Source organism: Thermobia domestica, chromosome 9, assembly GCF_964235325.1.
Source record: "Thermobia domestica chromosome 9, izTheDome1.hap1.1, whole genome shotgun sequence".
Taxonomy (NCBI): Eukaryota; Metazoa; Arthropoda; class Insecta; order Zygentoma; family Lepismatidae; genus Thermobia; species Thermobia domestica.
The window spans coordinates 167,129,541-167,154,852 of NC_137462.1; the positions used below are offsets into that span (position 1 = coordinate 167,129,541).

The 25,312-nt window shown below is 36.1% G+C and overlaps 1 protein-coding gene across 1 annotated transcript in view; it reads right to left on the reverse strand.

The window, feature by feature from the left end:
* Positions 1-25,312, reverse strand: part of Hsl (hormone-sensitive lipase) — a 75,010-nt gene that overhangs the window by 12,843 nt on the left and 36,855 nt on the right. Inside the window, exons 6-9 of the mRNA XM_081772149.1 lie at positions 11,578-11,854; positions 10,370-10,558; positions 4,062-4,716; positions 583-745 (exon numbers count right to left, since the gene is read on the reverse strand). Of these exons, the coding sequence (XP_081628275.1) occupies positions 583-745; positions 4,062-4,716; positions 10,370-10,558; positions 11,578-11,854 (1,284 nt within the window). The remainder of the gene's footprint in view (positions 1-582; positions 746-4,061; positions 4,717-10,369; positions 10,559-11,577; positions 11,855-25,312) is intronic.

Sequence of the window (25,312 nt, forward strand, 5' to 3'; positions counted from 1 at the left end):
GTAAAAGAAATTAAATGAATTTTGTAGTTTTACGTCCCATGAATATGCCCTTCTTAAATTACTTTACACACAATTACGAGCGCAACACTTCCTACTTATTCACACTTTTTTTGTTTGCCATCAACTAGTAATGTTTACGTGCATTCACAGATACATATAAAAAGAAACAAACATACGAAAAAATAACTAATTAATAAAATGTAAAGTAAAAGTACACACCATGTATCTCTCGCTGACTTTCTTCTACACATGTTCAATTACCATAACATACTCACTCTATATAAATAATTAACCCTTGTGTGGTGCGGCTGAAAACCGTTTTCAAATTTGTTTGTTCGTTCTGAAAGTTTGTCAAGTTGATTGTTAGTTGGAAAGTTTAACATCCCTTTTCAGCGCAGAGATTACATGAGTCGGGACCTATCGTTCAAAGTAGGATCCAAACTACTTGCTCTTGTATCGAAGGCAAGTACCTCCAATGAGAAAGTTGCTTAAAAAAATACCATGAATGGAAATACGGAGATAGATAGAAAGATAGATAAATACAAATATTTGGAAAACCAAACACTATAAAAGTAAACTTACCAATATACTAACAGGAGGTAATTGTTTAAGAACATCATCTGACGCCCAATATGGTGATAAATATGGATCTCTTGGAACTGTAAACTTAAATTCCTCCGTAGGACTTCGTTGTAACAATGTATCAAGATCGGAAGTCTGTACTGGTATGGGACTGAGACTGGGTCTGAAATTTAAAAATGTAATTTTGTACATGAGAGAGCATATGACACTAAATGCACTAACTTTTGCTATCCCTTTCCATACGTCTTCGGACTGACGTCTCCATACGTCTACGATCAAGTGTACGAGGTAATCCGTAAAGTTTTCTCAGATTTGAAAATTCAGAACATTCGACAAGAATGTGCCGAATACTCAGTGGCACAATACGAACGATCCAAAGCATTCTGCAAATAACTATGCGTCAGATAACAGTGTCCAACATGCAAACGCGCAACGAGCACTTCATTTCGGTGTCTGGGTCGAGAGGATGTCTGCCATTCTTCAAGGGGTAGCTGAACTGCGTGAAGTTTATTTTCATTTGTCTCGTCCCAATCTGCTTGCCAATGAGAGCGCATCAAGGTGTGAAACACTGACAGTGAAGCATCCAACAGTAAATCCGTGTTCGTGGCAATGTTTAACTATTTAACTATGCTGAAAAAAATGCAGTATGCATCGGACATTGCTTCAATGTAATATTTTTAGAATCGATTTACTTTCGGAGACATTATATTTCGTACAACATAACTACTTTGCCAGCAGAACATCACACTAGTGCCTCAGTCGTACAACTTTCTATTACGTTCCTCTACTGAGTTTGTGCCGTACCGTGCCCTTTGTATTTTGTCTATAAGTCTACCACCCTGTGTACATGAATGAAATAATAAAAAAGTTCAACTTCAAAAGTGCAAAAGTGCTTCAAAAATATGAAATAGGACAATATGCATGAAGTAGCACAATAAGTTACGAATGAGGGAGGAGAAAAAACTTTTAGAATCGCATTCACAAACAAAAACTCATATATTGCCTTTAAATTTGGCGATTCTCACAGAATTTTCGCATCCGGTCGACCGCCAAGAACCTGTAGTATACGCACAAAAGCACTATTTTCACTTAAGAAAATAGTACTATTTTCATGATAAAAACAATTTACAATTTATTGAATATCTAACTCTTTTTTCATGTATAAGATTTATCCCAAAAGTAATGAAAATGATTGTGAACAGAATTCATTCAAAATACCATTACATACACTTATTATTTAAAAAAATCTTTAACGTCCCACTCTTATGCACTTTAAGACTCAAAAGACAGATGATTAATGAAAGAAAATGATTATGAAACAACTCGTGGAATTAGAATGTTGGAGGAAACAGGTAAATTACAAGAAAACCCAAGGACATAATATTGTCCACCACAAACGATATTCTTCGACGTAAGCTCCTTGTGAGTCAACATACTGATTCTAGCGGATGATGTCTTGAACTGTGATCCTCGTCGCAGTCGCATGGTGTCTTTTCTGAGCTTTCCTGACATTGTGAAATAAAAAGGCAGTCACATGGAGCTACATCAGGGTAGCACGTTGGATGGCAAAACATTAGAATGTTATTTGGAGTGGGGGAGACCAGGAATTCTTTTACTATCAACGCTATATGACACGGCGTGTTATCGTGGTGAAGGATCCGTGTGTGCGAAATATAAGGACAGACGGAGGCGCTGCACTCTTTCTTAAGCGGTCGAGTCCTTGTTGGTAAAATGCTATGTTGAATGTCTGTCTGGGCGATACAAACTTCTTTGTGAACAACTCCCTATGAGTTCAGAAAAGAATATGACCATGGATTTTACTTGTGATCTGCTCAGTCTTTAGTCGAGGTGGCTGGGGTGTGTGCCACTTTGAACTTGGTTTTTGGTGTTCATCCTCGGTTATAATATGCTGTGAACAGTCTGTCATGTTTACGAGAAATCGCCAAACACGGCCCTTGCATCCGATAAAATCTTGGGGATCAGTTTCGCACTTTTTTATTTATGTATTTATTTTTAACAAATCCTCGGAAATGATTCAGGAACACCTCATTTCTCATATCCTCTGCGATCAATCTGTCACTCAAACATTGGTCCCTGTTCAAAACAAATTCATTCGAGCCGTAATGCTATCGGTTCTGGAAGTTGATGGATGTCTTGAGCGATGTTCTTTTTCTACGACTTCCCTTCCTTCCTTCAACGTCTTATGCTAGTTAAATACCTGCGATGACGACAAAGCCTAACTGCTATAGACTTTCCGTAACGCTGCCAGCATTTCGGTACCCAATCTGCACAGTTTAACGCAAAATTTTATCGTGTACCACTGTTCCAACTTACGCTGTACTTTTGTTTGTTTGTTATGCATTACTTACAGTACTTTACACTTTGCTAACGATCCACATTCTAGCACGTCTTGGAAGCAACTAAATTGGATATGACTGTATATTTAAAGTTCATCACCAACCGTCGCGGTCCGTACTACCACCTCCTGATCTCTCTGACCAGCGCGCCAAAACAATTTTTATTACTTCTAGACAAACCCTGAATATTTTACATTATCCCAAGAAATAAATGTACAACACCTGAATATAATGAGCTGTCCAGTAATTAAAATGATTTGTTATCTTTTCAATAGATAGTCATTCATTGAGTCACAAATCTTTTGTGTATATGAGGTTACATAATGTACAGATGGACAGACTGTTGATTATTTCTCTTTTCTAAATATTGTAAAACCAAACGTTAGCCAATAAATTAGTAGGTCACAAAAGTCAATCATGTACTTGAAAATTTACGATTTTCTGATTCAGTTTCTTTTTAAAGTATATTCCACTTTTCTGAATGGTTTATCGTTCTTTTACACGTTTGGCTCTTCTAAATTAGTGCCTTTCTCGCACCAGTAGTTGTCACCTGAAGACACAAAACTTCTGATATAAATTTGTTTTCAACACCACAATCATCAATGTACGCATGTTGTTTATTGTACAGCTACTATGTGAAAGAAGTGGCAAATTAAAGCAGAATTTCCAGTTGAAACAATTCAATTTAGTAAAACAAAAATAACCGTCTTTTTATATTCTTATTTGAGATGCATATCTTCATTTTACTGAACACTATACCTATTGTTTATATGTTCTATTCAAATGAATATAATTTTTACAAAATATCAAATTAAGAAATATGATTCACCATTCAAATTCATAGGCTCTACTACACGACGTTTCAACATACTTCGGGCCCTATCTTCAAATGCACAAATTAAAATTATCGTTCCTTTAATATCCTTTATGTTTTTCCCAATGATTTTAACCATCAACTTAATCTTTCCACCTAAAATTATTATCCGATGTGTTCTAAAACTTACGTTAGTAAACTTTTATATCTGAATGGCGTGTCAAAGAAGATTTCTCAGCTTAACAACTAAAATCCATGCTTATGATTACATTATTTACAAAATAATTTCATACATTGTAAAAAATTACCTTTTATTTTCTTCAATAACAACATCTTCTGGTGGTGGTGGTGGTGATTCACTATCAACCGATTTTTTAGAACTAAAGCCTGAGAAAGTGTTCGTAATTCTACTCGCAACATTGCTTGCGGCTCGCGTTAATTTTCCTGATATTCCCAAACTTATATCTTGAGGAACTTCAAAGAGAACTTGTTCGTCATTCTCACTTCCAGAAGATTCTGTTCTTAGGACTGGTATTTTTTGCAACACAGGCACTTTGTGCCCTTCAGAATCGGTATCCGAGTCTAACACATATTTCTCAATAAATTCTGCAACATATTGTTCTTGTTCGTCTTTCGCGCTATTTTCTTCCCTTCCCACTTGAAAAGCCTGATCAACTTCTGGCTTTGACTGCTGTGAAGTAAGTGATATAGTCGTCAATGTATCTGACCCAACATCAGACAATTTTGACGGACTTTTATGCGCAACTTCTGTCATATCACTCTCCGTGATATCTTCAAATGATTCGGTGTCGCTGACCGCTTGCGCACTATCGCTTCTTTCCAAAGATGCTCCTTTCTGGACTAGACTGCTTCCTTCAGCCACCGACTCCTCGATAGTTTTCTCTTGAGTTTCTTTAAATCCTTCCTTCCTATATGCATCGTCATCTGGCAATCCCGCATAAGCTGTAAAATAAACAAAATTATTAGAAATGAGATCTCACCTTCGGTTTACCTATCTACATCCATCTTCTACCGTAACTTGAAACATGCTTTGCCATAAATAACTATTATTTTAAAATTTACGTAAGCTGAACATCACTTATTTCCATGATGGTAACAAAGTAGTATTTGAGGTTAACGATAGCACATTTTGATGTCCAGGTTCGATTGTTCGAACCTATTGGCCTCACGTTGGTGAACAAACACTGCTGGTTTTCCCAGGGTATTCTCGTTTCTTGTAAGTTTATCGTGTTATAAATTATTTTATTATGAATTGATCATTGTTTTTTCCAGCCTAAAAAGAAATAATCAAGGGAAATTTAGTTCAAAATTTAATTTTCATCTTCATTTCAGGGAACTATATTTTCATCAGCAAACTTCACTCATTTTCATCATTTTGACCTTATTGATATAACGCGTTGAATGAACAAAATAAAATAAAATAAATAATTTTGAAAGAGATGAAATTAAGTTTTCTACATTAAATAATTTTTCGAATATCGCATTTTTGTAGAATACTTGAGTCTAATTGAATGAATGAATATTATTTAATGTGTATGTGTCAGCAGCAAGGCTACTTGTCCCTGTCACGATAAGGTCAATGGCCGACACATATTGTATATTATATATTCATAATAAAACTTCTTTAGAATGTGTATTTCAAATCAAAGTACTACAAACTAAGACATTAAAACCCTCAGAAAATATAAAAATTAAAACGGATGTTATGAATGGATTGAAAGAACAAAATATAACATATATAACAAAAACAATTATTTAAAATAGTAAAATAGTAATAACAATAACATGTAAAACGGAAAAACTAAGAATACGGTCATTAAAGACCATATTATCACCCAAAAAATGACTTAAGGCTTTCAGGCATTCCTAAGTGTTCTCTGAGGTCTGTTTATTATGGACATTCTACAAGGATGAGCCGAATACTCGGTGGGACGATCTCTTCGCAATACATACAGTTAACGCTACACACTAAATAAGAAAAGTGTCTGATACGCAAGTGAGTTAGGATCACTTCATCACAGCGGCCCTAGTAAGCGACGACGTTTGCCAATTGCTCCAAAGATGTTTTACTGGGTGAAGCTTATTGTCATCTGCCTGATTCCAAACTGCTTGCCAGTGAGAGTGTATCCGATTGAGGAAAATCTAAGATATCTGTGAACGAGGAAGATATTCCAGTGCAACACCTGACAATGCGGCGTTCTTGGCTGCTGCGTTGGCATGCCCATTTCCCCGAATTCCGATATGTCCAGGTACTCAGTAGAAAACGCTGACATAGCCCTGTTGCTATAGATGGTATCTCAGAAGAATATCCTGCACGAGAGCGTGTTTGTTAAAGACATTCTGAATGTTCAAATATTACTTTGTGAGTCCGTGCAGATAAGCATATGATGTAGCGAAAGATTAAAGGCATGGTCGAGGGCAAGCTTAACTGATATTAGTTCAGCGGTAAATACTGAACACACGCGGTAGACTAAATTTTGAACTATCCTTGTCCGAGACGAAGGCAGAACCAACAAAATAATCTCCTTTTGAACACCCCTTGATACCTCATAAAAATCGGAGTGCTGTTTACGCATCGCTCAAAACTCTTGTTGGAACTCCTGAGTACTTGTGCGGTGTTTTTTATGTGACGACAACTGAAGATCAAGCCTTGACAAAGTCAACCATGGTGGAAAAACATAAACATGCTGCAAACAAAGAGATGGCCACACAAATTCGATTGTGCTGAGACACTCGTAAGTACTGTACTCTCGGAATATACTATATGATGCAAGAATGTGCTGCATATCAGTCGTATATTTGGACACCATGCAAATGAAAGCTACAGGGGTGATCAGAAGTACTACGCACATGCACTGCATAGTTAGCGGTGCTCGGAACTCAAACCCTCGGCCTGTTTCAACAAATGACATGACTGAGGTACAAGTCCGGATCAACAAAGCATGTTCACTGGCTATAGAAGTATACACACTGAGTTTTTGACCAGAAAACTAAATGTCTTGTCTTGTTCGACCAGTGCAAGTGCAAGATTTAATGTAAGCTGAAACTGTCGAGCAATATTGCGAAGATATCTGGAAAGGCAATAAATAACTTGAGATTCGAACCGATAAGAACTCTAAAATAACGTTCGTCAATGAAACTACTTAAAAATATAGATGTACGGCCACGAAGACCCCTGTCACGAAGTTGTTTTAAAATTCCGTAACGCCATGTTTTGTCATTAGCCTTTTTCAAATTGAAAAATTGGCAACAAGGTGCTCAAGACGAAAGAAGGCTTCATGAATCTGGATTTCAAGATTAGCAAGATTGTCAGTAGTGGAACGAAAAGAGCGAAAGCCATACGGAAATTTGCTTAAAACAAAGTTTGATTCCAAGTATCACACCAGTTGCTTGTTCACCATACGTTCCAACATCTTAGAGACACAACTCTTCAGAGCAACAGATCTGTAGCTGGTGGCAGTCGTTGCGTCTTTGCCTAGTTTTAAGATCGAAAGAACTAGAGCCTTATGACACTGACGTGGGAAAGCCTTCTCTTCCCAGACACGATTGAACAGCTGCAATAATACGAACTGAGTATCGCGGGAGATACTGAGTGACGTACCGTAAGATACACGAATATCCCTGGAGCAGTATTTGATGACTCACTTAAGGTAGAGTTGAATTCGAGAGGTACGAAGGGCACGTTGCAATTCTACGAATTAGTGCTACGGAAATTTAAAAAGTTTCTCTCGATATGAGTACGGAAGTGATTAAACTCAACCGAATAGTGTCCACAGTCAGAAATAGACGAAAGTGTCGGTCTAATATGTTGGCCATCTCTGTAGGGTTAATCTCCAGAACTTCGTTTATTGATCAAGCGGACACACTAGAATACGAACAGTGGCCATTTATGGAGAGAACTCGATGCCAAACAGCAGTCATACGGGTTCACTAACTAACAGCCATTACATAATCTTCCCAACTTTGGCGCTTCGAAGGTTTAATCACATGTCTGCTCATGGAGTCTTCATGGAGTGAAACTCACTGAGCTCGCAAAATGTTGGCCAATCAGCACGCTTGATGTTGAAGCGTCGAAGATGGCATAAATTAGTACTAGGAAGACACTCTGTGATCACTGGAAAGTGATCACTACTACAGAGATCAGGCTGTACTCTCCACGTAAGGAAGGAAATACTACACAGGGAGAGGTCAATACATGAGTATGTACCGGATCCAGGAGAAAAGTGAGTAGGACTACCATCATTAAGGACGACCACCAACATTCTCATCGAGGAATTCCGTCACTTGGCGGCCACAATCCTCAGTTTGAATAAGCGATGAATCTACAACGAACAGGTGGCGATCGGGCAAGGGAAGAACGCATGAACCGCAACTGTTTACAAAAGGGAGTTTAAGTTAACAGACGGAGAATGAAAGTCAGAGAGTACAGCAATGGGTACGCCGCCAATAGCGCGACCATTAGTATATTTATCACATCTATAAATTGTGTAATGAAATAGAACAGATGACTAAGCAAATAACAGATAGTGAGTTGTCAGATACCAACTACTTCAATTCCTGCAGATGACTACCGATGAAACCGTTAAGATACCACTGCAGAAGCGCCATAGTTGGAAAGATTAACGTTTAAGACGAACTTTTTCTTAATTTAAAACATTTAAAACAACGACGAGGACTGCGAATATAGGGTCGAATTATCAGTCTATAAAATTCAGCTTTTACAAATTCAGGAAGTGTAAGCAAACTGAAAGTATGAATAAGTAACTGAGTTGGAAGCAGTTCAATTGACTTCTTACTTTTAATTCAAGCTACTTCTACACCATGTTGGTCAGCTAACTCGTATTTGATTTCCTCTTCAACAGTGCCCAGTGCCCAAGAAATCCCAACATGAAATCACTCCCCGAATGACATTCAGTAGACGATGAGGTTTTACTGATACAGAAACCGGTCCATTGATATACAATGTACGTAGCTTTGCAGTTTGCCATTAATGATCGTTTCTACTATCAAAGTGCCATTTCGCAATTTTCGGATGTCTTTAGTTTGTCCATCTGTGTAACTGATAACTTTGTTTATGAAAAAAGGATCTCTATTAATAATAGTCGGATTCAACACTCGCATTGTTAGCATTGTTTTCTTGTATCACAAGGTATCGAACTACAGGAATCGCGACACTTGTCTTTTCCACATTCTGTACACTGGAGTGATTTTCTGTGTCGCTCATGTCAGACTGACATATTTCTAGAGATGAGTCCAGACCCGAAATAAATGAAATTTTACCCATATAAGTATTTCACTTTTAACTTTATAAATGAAAACTGTGTGTGGTCGCCCAAACATTACACCAAGTCGTTTATATGGAGAACTAACGCTACTCCCCTGGCAATCCTAGGCACACCCTCACTAAAAGATCAGCGTGCAGCCAACATGGTCAAGGAGAGTGAGGTGGACCATCAAGCCATCATTCCCATCCGGCCCCGGAATAGTAATGATAATAATAACACAAAAATAATAAAAACCTGAGTTAATAAATCACAATACAGGATCATAACAATTAAAATGGGTGGATTTTTAACTTTATATACTTTTTTCTTTAAACTTTAATACAAAATATACACAAAACACTCTCACAAAATATACACAAACTCATACGAAAGGATGAATGGTGCACATCCACCTCTGTCAGAGAAAGATGTTCACTGTTCAATCTCGATCAGGTCATCCACCAACCATCTACGAGTCCGGTAGCGGTATTCGTAGCTGAGAGGGTATGCGAGAATGTACAGATGAAAGCGTAATATATGCATGATAAATGAAGCTCCCTTTTCCGACGATATTGATCCGCTACATGATGGAGGTACTAGAGTCTAATTGTACTCACAACGAGTACTTTACACGAAACTTGTAAACCATGTTTTTCTAAAGTCGAATATATTTATTGATATTCTTTCAGGTTTAGACAACGACAACTATCAGTAACAAACAAGAAATTGTTTATATCGTTTGAATAACTCTTGTTACTCTTGTTTTTCTAACAAATGCAATATGTTTTAAATGTATTCCTAAAAATATAACTATTTAGTTGCACAGTACAGATCTTAGAAAAAGAGCATTTCGTAGTTGACATTGGAAGAATGTCTCCTGGATCTGAAATGTGTTTATAGAATAGCGAAGTTATAAAGGATGGAACCTAGTATTGAAGTAGGATGTAAATCCCTATTTGAGTTTGTATTCAACGTGTTGTACTGTATTTCCAACAGTTTCAAATTGGAAACACTCGTACCGGCAGACATAAATTTAACGATATCGGCATTAATGAAATTACCGGTACGAAAGGGTGAAAACACCAGTTCCGTATCTGCAATAAAATAAGTCATAACCACAGTGTTTACACTTTCAGAATGTCAATTACAAGTAAGCTTATATAACTAGTCTGCTTATTCTAAGAAAGTACATTTCTCGCATGTATTAGGTAGGCTTATCTCTATTTTACAACTATTTTTTTGAAGAAAGAAAGAAACGGAAGAAACAAGAAGTGTATAATATACAAAAGTAAATACGGTATCTATACCGTATACTATGATTTATAATGTACCTTTTAAACATCTCATCATAAATCCAAATGGCAATAAAGGATCCATTAAACATAAAAGACGCGCAGGAGATGGAATAAATGCTACTAAAACAGGGACATACGCAAGAAAAAGGCCAGATGGTGGCGTGACTCCTAACTCAATGCATTTCATTGCTACTCCAAGGCACAAGTTAGCACCAGCAGAGTCTCCTGCAAAGAGAAAGGAGATATTACAAAACCTCACATTGCTCCAACATACTGTTAGGTAGTAACATAATACTGTCAATTAATACACAAAAATTACCTGAAAACGACAGAAGATAAATTTAATTAAGATATAAAATTCTTAAACGCCCGCCATGGGAAAAGTATGAGAAACAGTGTTCTAAAAGAAAATGTTATGTTTACTACGACATAGCAAGATTTTGACTTACATGCAGGAAGTTTAAGATTTAACTGCAATGCATGCCCTCAACGATTACATCCGTTTCAGTTACACCAGATGCCACAAGTGATTATTACAAATACTAAATACAAACAAGACCCATGCCTCAGGTTGGATAAAGAAATATACAAGTTGAAGCATCATCAAAACAGTAGTTATATGTGTCAGTTCACTAACCACCTATTCGAGTTCGTCTTCTATTAAGGACTAAAACAGATGCTATAGGATACATTTCAATATAAAACTAAACCAACCTTAGTACCGAGTATTTCTTTCCTTTATGAGTTCATTTAGGATTTTTTCATCACCTATTGTTCGATTCCCGTATTTTACAAACACATATTACTTACTAAAAGTCAATACTACGAACCGATATCATTAATTACAATATCAATGACCATTCTTGTCAGTGACACTATTTGTTCCACATAATTCGTATAGCATACGTAGAATGTTTACCACAAAGATACAACTCGTATACTTTAAATTATACCTTTAAACGAACATCTATATCATCTTATTACGTAATTATAATCGAATCGCACTCAACTACATTTCCACATATTCATCTTTTTAATTCTGGCATTAACAACAGCTTAATTGTCCGTTATTTGTATAACAGCTTCTATCTCTTTATTTCCACGGTTTAGTCATAATTTAGCACACTTTCCACTTACTAAATTAATTCTAATCCTACAACCTACATAAGAGAGAGAGACTCGACTCCAGATACTAAAAACGCTCATTAAACTAATGTTTTAAAAAGATTTAGCTTCGTACTTACCGGCCAGAACAACACGTTCTGCAGTTGATCCCAATATATGAGCATTTTTCAAAGCCCAGCAGTAGGCATAAAACACTTCCTCTAGTGCCCTTGGAAAGGGTGCTTGAGGAGCCAAGGAATAATCAACAGAAAATACTGGTACGCCTAAATGACAAGCCCAGTCTCTTAAATACATTTCATGAGATTTTGAACTCTGAGCTACAAAACCTCCCCCATGGCAGTGTACAATAAGACTTGGCGAGGAAGGTGCCAGGGACGTTGCGTTTTCATCACCTACCTGAAACCAAAACAGTTTATTAAAATTATAATAAATTAAATTATAATCATAAGTACTGGTAAACAATAAATATAGTACAAAATTAAAGAAAAAATGTTTATCAACTGTTACAAAATATTACTCAGGTTAATAATTTTGCTCTAATTTCCTTATAGACATTTAAAACATCTCCTGTAATTTAGAAGGCATTGAAAAAGTATCAAATACTACTCGTCTCTATATCCGACTTACAGCGTGCGCCTTTGGTGCATTGATGCACGGGATTCCGGGTTCGATTCCCGATAGAAGAACATTGAACTATAGGTCAACAACTCACATAGCCTTGGTACTGAAAAGGGATGTTAAACTTCAACAAGCAAACAAACAAACAAACAAAAACATAATGTGGAGCATCACTTAATTTTAAAACACTAAAATTTGTGTGGTTAAATTATACACTTGGTAACTGATAATTAATAGAGCAAAACATTGGATATTAATATTATTATCAGGGTTGCCAGGTATTTTTCAAATCCATTTTCCCTGACAATTCAAGGTTTTTCAGACAAGATCTATTATTTTCCAGACATAATTCCTTCCTCTAAAGAACAATGAATGGAAAACCCTCCACAACATTCACCCACTGCCTTCCATTTATTCTTTTTTTCTTTTTCTAAATACACAATTCACAAGATTTAAATCTATCATACATCTCTTTCATTACAATAAAATTACAGTACCATACTTATGATTGCAGTCTACATAAATAATTTCTGTTTATGGAACTTAAAACTAAACAAATTATTACGGCAGTTTCTACCTTAGAGATGCTTTCAAGGTCTCAATTTCACGTTCCAAATTTTTCATTCGATGGAAGTCTCTAATGAAAGTTTTGCTTTCTTTCTTTACTAAAATGGTAATCTGATCAGCTTTGTGCTTGTTTTCCTTTTCCTTTAATCCGTCTGCAATGGTTCACGAATACTTCAGAACGTCCTTTCCTTTTGCATGGCTACTTTATAACGTGCATATGATCCGCGTACGTACTGAAGTATTTTTGAGTCCATATCAATACCAAGGGGTCCTCCACCACATTGGATAGTATCATGAACACCAAAGATTCTTTATGCATATTTTCCACCAACATGTCTTAGTTAACTGTTAACTTAGTTGATTCCCGTCGACTCCCTTCTCAACGGAACCATTTCCATGGGAAAGGACAAGTAACATTTTAATTATGTATCACAAATCAACGAATTTACTATTATCAAGTAGATTGCAGTAAAAGACATCTAACCTATCTATGTATGCATTAAATGATTCTAATTCCTTCACTTTTTTCCCCCTGAAACATAATAATTGGAAAATTGATGTTTTAGTTTTTCAGCTTTTGCAGCTACAACTATATTCTTGTTATGAAGTTCCTCAAGAACATTATACATTTTCCCTTCGCTTACACTTTGGTTAGTACAATTTTATTTGGAATGAGACATGAAAGATTTCGCACTATTTTGTATTTTAATAGGCATTTTTTAATATTTTTTTAAAATTAAGCCTGACAGAAACTCTAGTTTACAACGCTCATTAACTTCACTGTACTCTAAAATTTTCTTCGCAGTGAAACCAAACCTTGCTCGACCTTGGAACAAACAACTAACTGATCCACATTATTAACATCCACTCGGAGCAATTTCAAAACAGAGCATGCTTTCTGCTAAGTCTCTTTCTTAACAAATCTGTTCATGATTCTTCGGATTAATTCTTCACACTCGGATCACCAAAGTGATGCTAAAGGTTAATCTGATTGGAATCTCAAAAAAGGTTCTAGATCTTCTACAAGGGAAACAAAAAAATTCTAACTTAGCTAGTGTTAAGGGATCATCGATTGCCTTTTGAGTAGAACCAATCTCAAGATGTTTAGGAAGATTCTCTTTGTACTGCTGCATACATTTCTTAATATCAGGAAACAAATCTATTGTACACTTTGCAACAATAGCATTTTCAGTCCATCTAGTTTGACAAAACTTCTTAGGAAAAAATTGTTTTCCAGTACATGACGAAAACTCTACTCGACGTGAAGAGTTTGTATAAATCTTTCAAAAGCCCACTTAAATTCCACTTAGTCTCTTATGACCAGTATGAAATACTCCATGAACGACATGAAGTCTACAAGATCGTAAGTTCAATGGTTCAGGGCACTGTTCATCTCCTTTCAGCTCACAAATCAGATCCACTAAAATTTTCCAATTCACGTTGGGATCGTCCATTGATATCTGAATGATTTTTGATAATGACAACCCACACAAACCCTCCTTAAATTTCGTGAGTAAATCTTTTGCTGTTGAGTGTCCAAGAAACACTGATTTAATATATCTGGTTGATACTTAAGTTTTCATCTCAGAACCTGACTGTCAAATCCATCTGATTTTGTGCATAATGTTACTTAAAGATTCATCAAATCAGTCTACAAAATATGGTCCAGCAATTTTGCTTTCATGTAAGGTGCTAAAAAATACAATAACATATGATACTTTGGTTTTTTTCCAACGAAAATTGTTTAGCAATGCTGCTGTCGGGAAACATATTTTGAACATTGAAGGTAATCCACTACATGGATTAAATGAGGAGTGTCCACTTACAACCTTCATAGTTCATGTCACTTCTCCTTTGGTAACATTACCTCTCACTACATAGGCATTTAAATTACACTGGTTATCAGAAGTACTGTGCATTTTCTCACTTGAACTTTCACCACCTGCTCCCGAAGTATCGTACGCACTACATATTGAATGCTTGCCGAAGCTTCACTACAGTCTGTCCTTTTTAAGTACTGTGTCTGAATTGCATGCTTCTTCAAACCTTTATATTCATAGGAGCGATACTCTTAGAATGACATGACTGCTTACTATCCTACATTACAAAGTGCAAACGTTTTCCTGTAGAGTACACAATTAGCCTTACAGGGATTTTTATTAACACTCCTGAGCCAAGATACCCACTCAAGATGAATATTTACATAAATCTAGTCAACGTTAAAAACTGCTTCCCTTGACATTTTTCTTTTTGGTTTGTTTTAGGTACAATAAATCGGCACCGAACTTGAAAAGAAAACTATATTACAATATAAGGTTCACACAATTCGCAAAAATAACTTCAGAGTACCAAATTTCTTCAGCTTATGTTGGGTACCTAGAGACCAGTTATCCACAAAAGTCATCACTGGAAACTGCTTTCAATCCAATTTAAAACAGATAACACACACCCACTCAAAGAGGTAATAAGTTCTCTAACAAAAATTAAAATCATCAGTATACAAAATTCCCTGACATTTCCAGGTATTCTAGGATTTCTCTGACACAAATCAATTTCCTTGACATTTCCAGGTTTTTCAGGGTCTCCAGGTCGCTAGCAAGCCTAATTTATTCCATTAGCACAGTCGAGCCGCTCCTAGTGCGAACACAAATGATGATACATTTTCTATGAAATAGTATAGACATATGGTATCCTGTGGAAGATCATATTCCTATACCATTCTGAGGAATTGTGACAATTCCGTTCCAGATCTCGAGTAACTAGTTATATTTCAAGTTGCTTTTCGTCTTTCCGCACGCAAGTTCCTTAGTAATAAATCTGAAGCTGGAGACCAGACAAACTAATTATAACACAACGGAGGCAATTTAACGGAATTATTATTATTATTATTATTATTATTATTATTATTATTATTATTATTATTATTATTATATTGCTACCTTTAATTTTCACTATCATTCTCGCATAATGTTCAACAAAATATTCTTTGCCTTTCTCAACGTTACAAGCTAGTTAAAAATATCAAGAACCAAAAATTTAACGTATTAATACGACCAATTTTGATTTTTTCTCTATAAAGGGTCAAAACTATAATGACTTTCGCCATTTAAAAAAAATAATTAAAAAAATAAAAGTTTATTCAAATCTTCTGTGAAATGTAAAAATTAAGCGGTAGAAAGAATACTGACAAAATGTTTTATTATATTATCGTTGTATCATTTTTATCGTATTTCTTATTAACATTTTTATCATTTTGTGAAAGTCGATGAATAACTCAAACAGAATTTCTGTTCAACTGTTTGTTTATTGTAAGATATTGTACCATAATCTTACTTTATTTTAAAATTTCTGCTGTTATTTCTTATCAGATGCACAAATAAAGGAAAAGATTTGCACTACATAATCCAGGCGGACAATTGCGCGTAAGACGACGGGCGTTGAAACATTATTAGAGACACTCGATATTATACGAATTTCACAGTAGCAATAATGCAAATGTTGCTACGAAATCTTTATGAGAAACACTGAGATAAAATGTTGACCCTCCAACAGTTCATCGAGTTCGCTGAATTCCGTACAGGAGATTTCAATATGAAAGGTAAGTCATATTCAGGATATCTTTATGATTTTAATGATGATACTCTTAAAGTCCTAGTGACCGAAGATCCTTTTTCAGCAAGTAGAGAGATTTAGTGAAGAATGAGTTTCGATTACATAACTGCATCCTGGCATATCAATACATAAGAGTACGTTCAAAAGTTAGAAAGGTGTCTACCCGTAAGCCCATCGAAGCGAACTTGATTAATCAAGTCTTCATATTTTCTTCTTTGTTGGCAAGGTAAAATTTTGAGCCATATTTCACAGTTTATTAACAGGCCACGGAAAATGGATTTCATATTAAATGCAATGCGCAATAGAGAAAAATATTTGCCTATTGAAAAGACTCCAGCTATCCCTAAGCCCAGTGTGCATCAACTGTGTTTCTGGTGAGATTGGCAAGAGCGTCTAAATTATGAACTACTGTCAAGTGGTAAGACCATCAGAGCTGGTGTGTATTGTGAGCAATTGTTGCGGTTGGCCGCAGAAAGAAAGAAAGAAAGCAAGAAAGAAAGAAAGAAAGAAAGAAAAAGAAAGAAAAGAAAGATAACAAGAAAGAAAGAAAACAAGGAAGAATGAAAGCAAGCAAGGAAGAATGAAAGTAAGAAAAAAAAAGAAAGCAAGAAAGCAAGAAAGAAAGAAAACACGAAAGAAAGAAAGAAAGAACGAACGAACTTGCACTACATAACCCAAAAAGGACTATCTTTCCACAACATGACAATGCTCAGGTCACACAGTGCACTTCAGAAGAAACAAATATTGAAGAAATAGAGTATGAAGTGGCGCCCTCCCTACATAACTTTTCAAATGGGAATGAATCTGGAAACAGACATCACATGGACAGTGCAGTGTCTAATGTTTTGCATCAAAATGTAAAACATTTTTGCATCAGGGGTTAACAAGCTTCCTAATAGACGGAGACAAATGGTTGAAAATAATGGTCGAAACATTATGAATTAAATATCTCCCCAAAACTATCGTATTAAAATTTTACCCGAAAATACAGAAATTATACAACCACCGTATACAAGAATTATTTTATAGGATAAATTGAAACAATTGCAGTCTCTCCCAATACTTTTTAACAATAATAAACATTCACTCAAGCTTTCATCAACTTCAGGTACATGGAAACAGTAATAGAAACGAACTCCTATAGAATGATTTGCTTCGAAATTCGTATCATCCACTACACTCAACAAATTTTAATTTGTCTTATTATTTAAATAAATGAAACGAAGTAATTCCTTAGTTGCACAAGAATATAAAATAATAGCAATGATCCTTTTATTTGTAAAAAATATTTCTCCGATATTTCGGCTGACCTTAAGAACCTTGTTTACAAAGTAAGGACGAAGTTTTAAAGTATGTGAGCAAAGATGTGAGAAATGACATTCAATTTGATGTCGTAAAAATAAATGTATATAATGCAAATAAGCGATGTGTTTAATGGTGCGCACCTGTACCATCGTTCTTCTATAAGCCCACTGATTTGTATGGAGATTTTTTTGTGTTGTTTTGCCAATCAACTGGAAGCTTAATGGTTGATTTTACTGATATATTTTTTTTTTTCAAATTTATTTTAGCTCCTTGTGTTATAAAAATTAAATTTTGTTATATATAATTCTAATATTTAACAATCGCATTTACTTTAAATAACACAAACTTGTTTGGAAACAGGCAAAGAATATTTAACTAGGAAAGTGGCCTTACTTGTGCCGCCTCCGTGTTTTCTACTTTAATTGAATTTTGCTTCGTCTCGGAACGTCATCAGCACCATTTTTTTATTGTATCATCTAATCTCATTGTTCTTTGAAAATCTTTTAGTTTTACGTCCCACAGTTATACCGGCTAGGCGAAAAGGAACGATGATGATGAGAGAAGAATGACATGGTGGAACGAAGAAAGTAAATGAAATGGGATAACCAAGAGAACCCACGCACACGGTATTTGCCCACCACAAAGCCCACTTGGTGCAAACTGGAATCGAATCAGGAACCCCACGTACCAGAGGTGAAAACTCTATTACTGAGTCACCGCAGCCCCCTACTGTTCTTTATAAAGAAAACAAAACTTACAATAGGAGATATGAAAGTAAGAATCTGATGATACAGTAATAAAAATGGTACTGATGACGTTCCCGGAGAGGAAGGAAATGACATGTAATCTTTAAATTTTACGTCCTACAGTTTTGCCGGCTAGTCTAAAGGAGACGGTGATTATGAGAAATGAATGAAATGGTGGAATGAAGAAAGTGAGGGAAACAGAAGAACCCTGAGGAAACCCATGCACATGGTGTCTGTCCACTACAAAGCTCACTTGGCGCGAGCTGGAATTGAACCAAAGAGCCCATGCACCAAAAGTGAACGCTCTACCACTGAGCCACTACGCACCCCTTCCCCCAGGGAGGAAGGAAATACTCAAAGTAACAAACACAGAGACACAAGATATGCTATTTTTCTTATGAATATGTGTCCTACAGCTTCTATTAAGTAGATATTTAACTAGATTTAAAGAAATGAGTAAAAGCACATAATTAAAATTCCAGCTCATTTCAAAGAAAACAGACAAATAATTCTCCAGGCAAATGAATGCTAAGATAAATAAAGATGGTGTAATTACTCAACACCGTTTATAAGATATGATCATACATTTCGATGGCCTTCCCAACATTTTGTATTCGTTTGCTTCTTAATATACAATATTTCAGGGAAAAAAAGACTATCGGACTTTAATGTGTCGTTGATATTATTTTTCCAAAATTATTCATTTATGTAATATATTTTATTGCATTAGCATTTATAAAAATGGAATTTTTTAAAAGTTATCTCTATCAATCAAATACGACAATATTTCTTCTCCGTCTCTTCGGAAAATAGCACGAGAATATTTAAGTGTTAATGTAGACTGTATTAAAAGCTCCTTATTTAAAATGTTTTATTTGTATCATGAGATAATGTTCAAGTAGGACAAGTAATTAATACATTTCTAAGTTGTCGATAAGGTTCTTTTAGATAGGACGTTGGTATGTTTTTACAAGAAAAAAATGAGATTCTATTTATATTTTGTGGCTACTTTTGATAATGAATGGCTATTTTTGAACAACAGGCACTATTTTCTTGGTAGATGTGAACACAGAAGAGAATTCCTAATGTTTTTGTCCGATCAATTGTCAGAAAAGGAACCTGTTACCGAAAATGCCACACTTCTGAGATGCGTTTGTCATGTTGATTTCTTTAGTCCACTATAAAAGATAACAAGCGCCACTGAAATATTCTACAAGGAATGTAACCATGAAGTGGAATTTAAGTTTAGAAGTTCGTTCCGATAACTTAAATTAATTTTCTCTGTACATGTACTACTACGAGGCATCCATTTTGTGAAGTTTCTCATAACGAACATCCTATAATAATGTTTACTTGTAAAACATTCCAATTACTAACCTTGAAACGAAGCATTATATATTTCATTAATGGGGTATACAAGAAAAAGTACGGGTTTTAAAGAGTGAAATACCTAATATGGCGCAAAACCTCGCACTGCGAAGGAGGGGGAAGAACCTTCCAAGGTGGTCCTTCACTCTAACCTGTCAGTAGGCAAATCGACCTCTTTTTAGTGCGGAGGTTAAGTGGGCAATTTTATAAGAATTGTGCACTTCTGGAAAAAAGGTGAAACTTCCAGGAATACTTGTTTACACTCGACAGAAGAAATCTAGAGGTATGGCCCAAAGTTTTTGGCCTCCATATTGGAAAATGACCACCATCTTGAAAAATAGGGCTATTTTTCAGAATATCTATTTTAAGTAGCTACTGCTTCAACACTATTCATCCGAATTTCATGGTTGATACGTCATTCTCTTCAGAATAAAACAGGCTTTTAAATGCAACATGGCACATGTCCGTATGACATACAAGGGAAATTTGGGGGAAATCGGGAAATTTTCTTTAAAAATGTCGCTTTTGGAAGTTTGAGCCCTCCTACAGCCACCCCAGGTGAGAGTACGCGACCCAATGTGCCCTGAAATAATATAAAGGGGTTACGATATCTCTTTGTCAAATAACATTGGGACATCGTACATAATGACCTGAGAAAAAATTATTCCCTAATCCTGTTTGAAAGTAGGAAATTTACACTAAGAGGGAAAATTGCGATCTAAAATTCTGGATAAATTAATATTCCAACGAATTTTATGGCTAATACTTCATTTTCTTTAAAATGATACAATTTATCAATTGCATTACTGTCCATGCTCCTGTGAGGTATGAAAAAAGGGAAATTTGGAGAAAATCGTGAAATACATAAGGAAACGTTTTTTTAACGTTTCTTGCTCCTAGAATGATCCCGGGTGAAGTCACGTTTCCTTGATGTACCCTGAAAAATATATTGGAGTATTAGTAATGTTTCTGCCAACTGCCATACCGATATCATTCATAGTGATGTTGTGAAAATAATTTCCTAATATTGTTTGCTAAAACAAAATATCACTTTTTAGAAGTACTTCATAAGAGTTAATTCTGACGTTAAGTAGAGAAAAACACTTAACTCATTGTGGATTACTGCCTATGTTTCCAGACGTTGCGCATCTACCTGCTATGATTAGATATTCAATATCAATAGTAGCAGATGCTGTAAATTATCCCAATGAAGGACAATCACCCGGTATTACTTGTCATGTTCCCCTGTATGCAATTGCAAAACGTATTCAGTGGACATGTCCTGAAGAGTTTCGGGGCCCTACATTTGGAGAAAGCTATCATGAGTGTACACGGAGTTCTTTTAGATGGCAGTGGATGAGTTGAATGCATCATTGAGGTTGGGTTATCATCTTCGGGTAGAGCTCAGTCTTAAATCAAAGTGCATCATATTTCAAGGGCAAGGTATGCACATCAGGTGACATTATGTGCCCTGTTTATCTTGTCAAAACAATATATTAATGATCATGAAGAAAAACATTGTACTTGTGAGCCTCTTCCGTTTAAGTAATGGTGTAAAGACAATTGTGAAAGAATTCCAAGTTTCGCATATGGGCGTACAGTAATGGAACTAGAGAATTCGCTTCTGAAATTTTTGACATTAATCTGAAGCTCCAACTTTGAACACTTTGTGAACTCTCTGACAAGATGCGCTCTTTGGCTCTTTTTATTTAACCATCAAAACTATGCCACATGGATTCCAGTGCATTAGCGTGACATGGAAAATGTGCCAGAGATACACCCGAGAATTCATGAGGAATTTTTAGCTGGGAAGTTTACTGCCAACATTAGTGGGAGATTATTTTCTGCAATGACATTGGACTAGGCGCATGAACAGTGCAATGCTTACATTAAGGGGGATGGAGGTGCAGTGAGATTAACAGAAAACCCAGACGTTTTGAGGCGATGAATGGTAGCTGGTCCTGAAGTAACAAGATTGATACAAAAATTTGAAGAAGGGTTAAATCCCTAACACATCCTCAAAGGAACACCATGAATGCTCATCAAAAACCCAGTCTTTATTTTTCAAACATGTAAATAATTTGAAATACATTATTGAAGATTAGGCAATATATCTGAAGATAGCAGCCAAGACTTGCGAAATGTGTCATTGTTTCTCATTGTTTCTCAAAGTGGAATTGCGAATTTAAGAGAACTAAGAGACCTTCGAACACATCAATTTAAAGAATTTCTCAACAACAGGTAGTATGTATCAACTGAGAAACAGATCCAACGCAATCAAGTGAAGTTGTTCAAAACAAAAACTCCAACCAAGAGCAAATCCCAGTTGATGATCAGAAGAGCAAGAAACGATGCTTCTTTTCAAAATTATATATCGGGAATCAGCAACGAGGTTGTGATCTTAACGAATTTTTTAGCCATGAAAACCAGCCATTTTCATCATCTTTGTCAGACTGTGTTCGCCTTCAAAAATCTAAGAAATCTGTTCTTCTTCAGTGTTTCAGAAATATTTGTGACTATCCCAGCGACAAACCTTCAGCATCACGTGCCATACTGGATGATCCTGCCTTAGTCCACATAATACCTCCTGGAGGTGCCAAGACTTTTGATGTGTACGCAGAGACTTGCCAGCATAGTTCACGAATGGGACAGTATAAACAGAACTGACACTGTTTGGAATGACTATAAACCTGACAGTTTGAAAGCTGAGACGATGTTTAAAGGTACTGGACGCCTATGCCTAGAACTTGAAACAATGTTTTGTTCAATAGTGAAAACAAGAAGGAACTCTTCGATCTACTTGCAACTAAACTCGTATCTCGAGTCGGGAAAGAAGCCTTGACTAAGAAAGTAGAAGCAATATTATGCAATACACCACTATGTGCCCATGAAAATCATCAGCCATGCAGTCAAGAGGAAGCGGATACAAGAATTTTGCTTTATGCTAAGCAGGCGTATCAAGCTAGACGCAAATCTATCATCATTCGGGCAGTGGACTCTGATGTTGTAGTGGGAGGCGCGGTGTTGTAGCGGTAGAGCGTTCACCTCCGGTGCTTGGGGTCCCTGGTTCACTCCCAGTTCGCGCCGTGTGGACTTTGTGGTGGACAAACACCGTGCTCATGGGTTTTCTAGAGGTTCTTCCGTTTCCTCCCACTTTCTTCATTCCACCATTTTATTCATTTCTCATCATCACCGTCTCCTTTAGCCTAACCGGCATAACCGTGGGACGTAAAACTTAAAGATTTCATTTCATTTTATTTTCTGATGTTGTAGTGCTTTCTTTGTCAAAATTTAATCAACTACAAGCAGACTTCTTATGAAGTGCATTTGGCACTGGAAAGAGTTCAGAGTACATCCCAATTCATCTACTATTTACCAAGCTTAGAGTCAAAAGAGCTACTTCCCTTCGTTTTTCCATGCATTGTCTGATTGCAACACAACTTCCTCGTTTACTGGTTATGGAAAAAACGCTTGGGAAACATACAGAAATCTCCCGAAAATCACACAGACATTCCGGATTTTGTCCCAGCAACCTGCAGAAATTGAGATGTTTATGGATGAAGTTGACAAACTTGTTGTTTTGATGTATGATAAGTCATCATGTCATAGCACAGTTAATGAGTGTAGAAAATAACTTTACAAACAAAGGACGTTCCATGGAAAGAATACCACCAACAAATCAGCTTTATTTTAACATGTCTTGAAGAGTGCTTTTCAAGCTGGCTATTGTTGGAGACAGTGTTTGAAGAAAGAAAAAAAAAAACTACCTTATCTGATCCAGGCCTTTGGGGTTGGCATAGAAATGAAACTGGGAGCTTTGAGCCAACGTGGACAACTCTCTCTAAAGCAGCTCGGGCATGTAGGGAATTATTCAGTTGTTCTTGCAAAAAGTGCAAAACGCCTCGTTGCATGTACAAACTGCAGTGTACAATGCTCATGATTACAGTGTACTGACTGTGGAAATGAAAGTGAACAATTCGAGCTTCCTACTTTGTTGACAGTAGTGATGAAGATTTAGATGACGTTGAGACTGACATTTAATGTGGTTTGTTACAAGAGATCAGTTTTTACCTAAACGTTTTTAAATCTAATATTTCTTCTCGTTTTCTTTCTAACGTGCCAGATACGAGCAAAGGTGTTTGTTGTGTTAAAATAAGAAAACAATGATGAAGTACAATAATGTAAAATTAAGTGAAACACAAACAAATGAAATGTTATAAATAATTTCTTATTATATCTCCAGGTTTCAAAATCAAGGGTGTCAAAAGAACCACCGTAATGTACAATTGTATAATTAAAAGAGGATTTGGAAATTACTTTTCACAACGTTACTATGTGTGATATTGGAACGGTATTTGGCAGACACATTATCAATACTCCAGTGTATTTTTCAGGGTACATTAAGGAAACGTGCTTTCACCCGGGATCATTTCAGGAACAAGAAACCTTTTTAAGTGTTTTCAGATATATTTCCCGATTTCCCTTTTTTCATACCTTACAGGAGCATGGACAGTATTGCAATTGATAAATTGTATCACTCTACAGAAAATGAAGCATTAGCCATGAAATTCATTGGAATATTAATTTATCCAGAAATTTTAGATCGCAGTTTTCCCTCTTAATGTAAATTTCCTACTTTCAAACAGGATTAAGGAATAATTTTTTCTCACGTCATTATGTACGATATTCCAATGTTATTTGGCAAAGAGATACCATAACCCCTTTGTATTATTTCAGGGTACATTAGGGTCGCGTACTTTCACCTGGGGTGGCTGTAGGAGGGCTCAAACTCTCAAAAACGATATTTTTTATAAAGAAAATTTCCCGATTTCCTCCAAATTTCCCTTTCCTTGTACATCATACGGACATGTGCCATGTTGCATTTAAAAGCCTGTTTTATTCTGAAGAGAATGACGTATCAACCATGAAATTCGGATGAACAGTGTTGAAGCAGTAGCTACTTAAAATGGATATTCTGAAAAATAGCCCTATTTTTCAAGATGGCGGCCATTTTCCAACATGGAGGCCAAAAACTTTGGGCCCTACCTCTAGATTTCTTCTGCCGGGTGTAAACAAGTATTCCTGGAAGTTTCACCTTTTTTCCAGAAGTGCACAATTTTTATGTTAACTTTTAATAGTAATAAGAATGTAGAAAAAAATACTTTTGGTTAACGCAAACAATGTATAATACGTGTGTTTACGAACCAAGTAGGTTTAGTTTAATTATTGGTAATAGTAGTTTGTTTGTTTATAGAAGTTTAATATTCCTTTTCAGCACAGAAACTATGTGAGACAGTTTAAGGTAGAGTCCGAGTCACGCAACGTACTATTCAAATTTCAATGCTCTCCCACTAGAAATCGAACCGGGGCCCCGTATACCAAAGACGTGTGCCAGCCGTTAGACCAGTGGGGAAAGCCTATTTCTGGTGGATGACTGATTGATTTGTATATACGTTATTTAGCAGCACCAAGATTGTATAGAACAAGATCTATAGTTTAAAGCGGATCTTAACCACTAGTATTTCTTCCAGGCACACTTTCGGAGGACACTTTGACCAACATCTTCTCTTACCCCGACGCTACGATAAATAATATTGCAATCACTGTTGTGCAGAGCACGTCCTACAGCAAGATGTTT